The sequence below is a fragment of the Mesitornis unicolor genome, unplaced genomic scaffold (genome assembly GCF_000695765.1).
Source record: "Mesitornis unicolor isolate BGI_N332 unplaced genomic scaffold, ASM69576v1 scaffold45291, whole genome shotgun sequence".
Taxonomy (NCBI): Eukaryota; Metazoa; Chordata; class Aves; order Mesitornithiformes; family Mesitornithidae; genus Mesitornis; species Mesitornis unicolor.
The window spans coordinates 15,243-22,216 of record NW_010165503.1 but is presented as its reverse complement, the minus strand read 5'-3'; the positions used below and the strand labels follow the sequence as shown (position 1 = coordinate 22,216).

The window sequence follows — 6,974 nt, the reverse complement described above, 5'->3', positions numbered from 1 at the left end:
CATTAAATTCTTCCCTGCCCAACTCTCCAACAGTTGACGTGCCTCAGCACGTGTCTCCTACCTTGTAAAATATACTTGGTTTTCCTGTATCTATAAAACTACATTTAACCGTGCCACAGCATGCTGTTTGTGTTTGCCTTGCAAAGCAATCCAGATGTTTCAATATTACCAATGCATTTGTTCAGTGTGCTGACATTTGTGAGTCCAATTTGAATTGTGAGTCCATTTTGAATCTTGGTGGGATCTCATTTTATCACCATCCCTGGATGTATTTAGGAACATGGCTTAGGAACATGGCTTAGTTGTGTACTTACTGTTAGGTTAACAGTTGGACTCGATGATCTTAAAGGTCTTTTCCAACATAAATGATTCTATGATGCTAATTTCTAGCATAGAATCATAGAATCAGAGTGGTTTTTGTTGGAAGGAACCTTTGAAAATCGTCTAGTCCAACCCCTCTGCCATGGGCAGTCATGACCACTTTGCATTTTTTTACAGTGCTTTGTAGTGTCCTTGAATAGTGTTATCACTGCACCTCCATGGCAACACTTCCAGCAATCAAGTTATTGCTTAACCAGTTTTAATTTCCAAAACTAAAACCAAGATGGGCATTGCATAGTGCTACTGCCTGAAGCAGATTACAGCCCTAATTTTTGTGCAGTACTGCACCTGTTGTGAGATGCGTACCATCAGTCTATGCTGCTATTCCCAGCAAGTTTTAGCACGCAGCTTTTGGGCCTGCAATTGCTGGTGAAATTTGGTTATTATCTTTGCAAAATAGAAATTCCCTGTTTGCAATGGTAGTAGTAGGCTGAATCTATTCCTCTTTCAAGCTGCAGATGAAAAATGTTGGATGATATTAGCCGTCAACTGTTGAGATAGAAGGTGCTGCTGGGGAAGGAGTCAGTTTCTTGCAAGGAACACCCAATGAGCCATCTGGGGCTGTGCTGAAGAGCTGAAATTGTACCTGTTGGGGGCCAATCTCATTTTAATCTGTTTATGATGGGCTACAGGCCTCTGCCACTGCAGCCTGTGTGAACTGAGCCCACAGGTGCCCTCTTCCTGATCCTCTCTCTTTTCCTCTATGGGCTCCTTCTCTCTTTCCCATATAGACTCCTGCCTAACTTGCATTCATATACTAAAGCCTAAAATTACTCTGATTTTTTTCATAGGACTCTTCACAGTAAGCTCTTTTCCCACAATACCCATCAAAGCAGAGTTCAGTTCCTATACAAAAACTTTTTCCCCAGCTATCCTCAATACAGTTTTTTCAGGGGTCTGTATGCACTTGGAGAACATCTTGTCTATCTTTCTCAACTGGGCTTTTTTTTCATCCATGTCTTTCTGTTTTCATATTCTACACACATAAGTGCAAATGAATGGGCAGGTGGGGAACTTTAATTGTTGCCAAGCAGAAGTGAGCATCTTTAGTACTAAATGCTCCACTCTTACAGATAGTAGACAATCATAGAAAAATTTAATATGATGTATCGTTGCATCCATGCTGGAACCTCATTTTCCCCGAGTCTATTTTGAATTGGGAGGTGAGGAATGATAAAGCAGAAGAAACCCACTTTCAACCACGGAAAGAATGCAGATAGTGTTTCACAAAAGGACAGCAGTGGGGAGAATGTTTAAATCTCTAAGTGACTCTGAAGAATACCATGGCAATCTCAGTGGTTACCTTAAAAGAACACCGTAAATGAGTTGACTTCTATACTGACCCCTTAACCACACAATATGATTTTTTTCAGATAGGGTGTAAGAATATGCCTGAGCCACAATGCATACTCCTCAACTGGTATCATAATTTCCTCCTTTTCTCCCAACCACGTGTAACAGAAACTTCAGAATCTGCCACGTAAATGTTACCCATTGACGAACCACTGAAAATTTTTCCAGGACCATGCTTTAAGAAAAATGCTTTCGAGGGATTCCCTTGATTAGCCAAAACCGAAGGGTTCTTATCTAACACTATCTTGTCTAAATATACACAGCCTGTGATGACGAAATAAAAAATTTCAAGACCAGGTATAAATACCACTGACAGGCAGATGAAGTTCACTCGTCTACTTTCTTCTAATAGAAAATTTAACTATTAGAAGTTGAAGCTCACTGCTCTTACAACTGACATCTCCCAGAACTTATCTGAGCATTTTAACTGAACCATTGCCAAGAAAATGACTTGCCAGACCTACACCTTTATTATTCTGTCTGTCATCATGATTTTTTTTGGACGTTTTGGAAATAGCTTAAACCTTGTTCAACTTCAAAATGATATAGACCAACTGAAAGCTGACTTTGTAAGTATGGTGATCTTCTGCATTTCTCTTCTCCTTCTGCTTGTGCTTTAGACATAGTCCAGACTTGAGCACTCAGTGAGTACCGATAGAGGGTAAGCTTGGAACAGATTTTTTTATTACTCCTTTTTTAAACAGAAATATGGACGATTTATTTGGTTTTGTTAATGTCTTTCACTAACATGCTTCAGTTTTTCAATAGTCATAGTTACTGTAGAAGTTTGCATTTATTTCAGGGACACTCTTCCTTTCACAGGAGCTTCTCCTAGCTCCATTCAGCCTTTGATTACATGGTATATTTTATAACAAGAAATCTCAGTGCAATTTATGATGAATGAAACTTGATTCAATTCCATTCAGATGCTTTTTACTGACACTTTTTTAGTGTTAAGTTTGTAATATTAATGGGGAACTTAGTATTAGTTAACAACATAAAGAAAACAGAGAAGAACTTTAGCTTTAACAACTGCATCTGATACTTAGTAGTAGTAGTAGTAGTAGTAGTTGTAGTAGTAGTAGTAGTAGTAGTACTGTGTTGCACAAAGCGTGATTCCTGTTGCTCATTCTTTTGCATCATCCGGTCATTCTGCTTCCATATCTGTGACTATGATCCAGCATGGGAATGTTATCCAGCATGATATTACTTCTTTTCAGACAGAACTCGATAATTTTAATTCACCTACCATCATCTAGGAGGCATTTAAGTAGTTCTCAATTGACTTTAGCTGGAATTAGTCATAGAGATAACAGATCTACAATAGTTACTTCTATGTAATAGCTTTTATTCTCTTTCCTTAAATGCATGAAAGGAACTGCAAGAGTCTTCTCCTATTTACAGCTCTGATTTTGTCAGAATTTTGTGCATATAGAAGTTGAAATTTAGTAGTCAAAAAATCACCCTGAAGTATCACACAAAAAAGCCTAGTGTGATACTTCAGTGTATGCAGGTTGATAGGAAACCAGCTGTAAATTTGGCATTATATCTTAAATTTGTTATTGGCATAGAACAGAGGGATTCTCACTAGAAAATATATTGCTCTGTGGGAGAAATCCTGAGCTGTGATGAATTTCTTGCACTGACATTAAAAGCTCCGCTCCACAGCAGGTGCTCCCCAGCTTTCAGAAGAACAGCAAAACAAGGTTTGGCAATGCGCTCAGCATGGGGAGCCAATCAGCCTACGAGGTTTCTGTCAGTCTGCAAGCTTTCCCTTTGTACTCACTGTATTTAAATTACTGAGCAGACAAAAAAGGAAACAGTGACTGTTGTATACAAAAAGAAAAAAAAAGACACACACAGAAGAGGAAATGATTCAGTTTACCTTTCCTTGGTTGGAGTATTGTATTGCTCTTTGTTTCCTAGAATCTGCCACAGTGTGTGGGCTAACACCTGTTGTGTCCTTGAGAGCCTCTCAGTAGCCCACTGGCCTTGTATATCCCCACACCTGACTGTGGGCTACTGGGTTATTCTCCAGTTTTACAAACTGTAGTTTCATAGTAAAGTTCTTGTTCCATATGTGAATTTTCTAAAACTGGAAAAATTCAAGGCCACAGACTACATATGGCTGGACTCTGACTTACCAGTAAGCGTGCCAAGATCAGATCTGACAATTTTCTAGCCAGTTGTTATGCTTATGAAGTTTAGTTTACAACTGCCAATACCAAAACTTGCAAGGAGAGTTTGGTAAAATAGATGGTGCTAAATGTCTCTATTCAGCTGAGTTGTAACAGAAGACCAAAAGCAGCCTAATGTCATTTCTGGTACTAGACAGTCATCTAGCGTGATTTGATGCTCAGAGAAGTGAAAGCATTGTAATAACTATAGGCCAGTGGTGCAAAAATCACATCTCTCTGGTTTTTACTGCTTATTTGGATAGAGAATGCAAATTTGTCTCATGATAAGTATTATTTGGATAATAGATATGCTTGTTCTTTGTTGCAGAACTCAAGTCATTCTGATGTAGCTGATGGGGGACCTATTTTTACAGAGAAACTGACAAACTGGACAGAGGTGAGTCAGAACCAGATATGACAAAGCATCTCATGCGCTTTGCAGGGCACTTTTGTTACAAAGCAGCTCCCAGGGTCAGCATAACCAGCCGGGGTAGAATGAACACAAGCAGAGACTGTTTCAGTAGCTCAGAAATGAGAAAGCAATCACCATAAAAATGATTCCCATAAGGATTAAGTTGCTTTGTACTGCACCGTGAACTGATCCTAAGGTACAGCCAAGTCCAGGAGATGAGTTGTAGCATCTTCTTTACCATACTGTTTCAAGGTGCAGTGAGCAACCTTGCGTGCTGCATTTAAGCTTAATTAGTTTTCCTACTGATGAGCACTCACAGATCTTTCTTCCTGGCTGTATTTTTCAACAGAGAAATGAAAAAAGGATCATCCTGAGCCAGATTGTTTCCATGTACTTGGAAATGCTTGAAAAAACTGACAAGTCAAAGGTGCACGTCAAGCGCATAGTTGAGGAGCTTTATACTCTGAAAGCCAGATATCCCGATGGCTTAAAGAAGATGAAAGACCTCATGGAACTCACAAAGCTTCAGGTAAGGCTCTCCCTCTGCCTCCAAGGCTCATGACATTGTATTTTCCAGTTGAGATTTGAGTGTGACTCAAGACAATGCTGCTTCAGTAACCCATCTGGTAACCCCCATCTGGCTCAGCTCACACTGGAAAACCTAATGTTTCCAGCTGCAGGGCCTGCTGTGGGTCTGCTGTGTGGGGTGTCAGTGTGGGGGCCGTCTGCCCCAAGTCTTGATGGAGTCTGACACAGAGGTGCCAGCAGTGCTGCCAGTTGAGATTTGAGTGTGACTCAAGACAATGCTGCTTCAGTAACCCATCTGGTAACCCCCATCTGGCTCAGCTCACACTGGAAAACCTAATGTTTCCAGCTGCAGGGCCTGCTGTGGGTCTGCTGTGTGGGGTGTCAGTGTGGGGGCCGTCTGCCCCAAGTCTTGATGGAGTCTGACACAGAGGTGCCAGCAGTGCCCCCCTGCCACTGACATGGCTGTTTGTGGCTTGGAAATTGAGTGGGAAAGTTCTGCCTGGCTACAGCATGGCTCCACAGGCTTTGGGAGTATTTGGTGTATCAAGCGGATGTTGATGGCATGATCCACTGACCTCTGCAGCGGTCTGCAGCCAACACACTGGTGGAGTTAGGTGCTTGTGCATAACTCATATATTATTGTATTAACTACAGAGTAGCCTCATTTCACAGAATATGGTTGGTCTGTGGCATGTTTCAACGTAGCACAGAAAGTGGAGAACAAAAATCTGTGACAAAGTGGGTGTTTCTTGTAGGCTTTAGGCAGTAGAGTAATTGGAAACTGTGGATGTTCATCTAGTTTACCCTGGTGGCACTGTAGCTTGTAGGATGCGATCAGGAAATAATTATAGCTCTTTTGTTTCTTACTTATAACAGATGAGTGACTTGAAAATACAACGGAAAGCTGTGAATGAGCTGTTCAGTGTCTTACGACTACTGGTGGAGACTTCAACTCTCAAAAGGAAAAGGAGCCAGAGGACATGCAAATGTTAATGACATCATATGACCTTTTGTACTTAGTTATTGTGCAAATTTTCTTATGATGCACATTTTTTAATGTCAGTCTTTTTATTGAGGTTTATTTTCAATAGAATTCTTTATTATTTTTATACTTTTATTTATTAATATTTAAGTATTTGAAATAATTATTTATAAAGAAACACCAATCAAAGTATTTATACCTCCTACTACTTTATAATAAATAACTTTGTCTTAAAATCCTGTCTGTCTGTTATATGTTTGTTGACCTTAAAATACAGAATGAGGCAATGTTTACCCAGTTTCCATATGGAAATCCCGAAATGATTTCTGTACCCAGCTTTCCATCTGGTGCTGTCTTGAGAGGGGTATGTTTTAAGATTAATCTCATCATTCATCTATTTGGCATGGAGATGCAGGCACCAATATGGGGAAGTTTCTGTACTCAGGAAAACGTATCTGCTGACTTCTAAACATATCTAAATCCAAACCAAGGAAATAGACATCCTTAAAGATAAGCCAATGCTGAAGCACTTTTCTGAACTAGGGGACTGACGATTAGTTGCTAGTAATTATTGTTATGCACTGAAGTTACCAGGAGGCCAGGTTACTTAGCAACTCCAGGAAATGTGACTAACTCTATTGCACTGATTTAGCTTCAACTTACTGATTTTTGAGAAATTTTGTAGTTTTTTTCGTACTGAATCATTTAAATGTGTCCGATGTAATTTTATTTATTTGGAGGTAGTAATACGGAAATTTTTATCTCAAGAACTACATTTTTGTACTGGAATATTATTTAAAACTTTTGATTACGCAATGGAAACTTTTTGAAATTTGGATATGAAATAAAAAATAAAAAATACATAAAGTGTGCTTGTGTATTTATTGACTAGAATCTCTGTCAAAAGTAGAATGCAAGTCTCAGAGGCTTGAGCTTGGGCCTGGGGAGGAGAGTTGGTGGGGCTTCCAAGTTTTCAGGTCCTCAGAGGTTTACCAGACAAATTATCTGGGGACAGACTGGTTGGGCTGACTGGGAATGGGGCAGATTTTGCTTGGGATTCCTGTCAACATGGGACGTCCAACTACCCCCTGAATCAGCAAATTCCAGAAGTAACACCCCACCAAGCCCAAAGTTTAGTTGT

At 39.9% G+C, this 6,974-nt stretch overlaps 1 protein-coding gene across 1 annotated transcript; it reads left to right on the top strand.

Moving 5' to 3' along the window:
* Positions 1–2,065: 2,065 nt before the first annotated feature.
* IFNG (interferon, gamma) lies at positions 2,066–5,883 on the top strand. The gene is made up of 4 exons (XM_010194623.1): positions 2,066–2,303; positions 4,240–4,308; positions 4,673–4,852; positions 5,728–5,883. The coding sequence occupies exons 1-4, from the start codon at positions 2,181–2,183 to the stop codon at positions 5,842–5,844; spliced, it is 489 nt and encodes a 162-aa protein (XP_010192925.1). The 5' UTR covers positions 2,066–2,180; the 3' UTR covers positions 5,845–5,883.
* Positions 5,884–6,974: the final 1,091 nt, after the last annotated feature.

Bases quoted from the DNA above. Each gene is read 5' to 3' on its own strand.
- IFNG (XM_010194623.1), top strand. From the start codon at position 2,181: ATGACTTGCCAGACCTACACCTTTATTATTCTGTCTGTCATCATGATT. The intron at 2,304-4,239 runs GTAAGTATGGTG...TCTTTGTTGCAG, and splicing joins ACCAACTGAAAGCTGACTTT to AACTCAAGTCATTCTGATGT. The intron at 4,309-4,672 runs GTGAGTCAGAAC...ATTTTTCAACAG, and splicing joins AACTGACAAACTGGACAGAG to AGAAATGAAAAAAGGATCAT.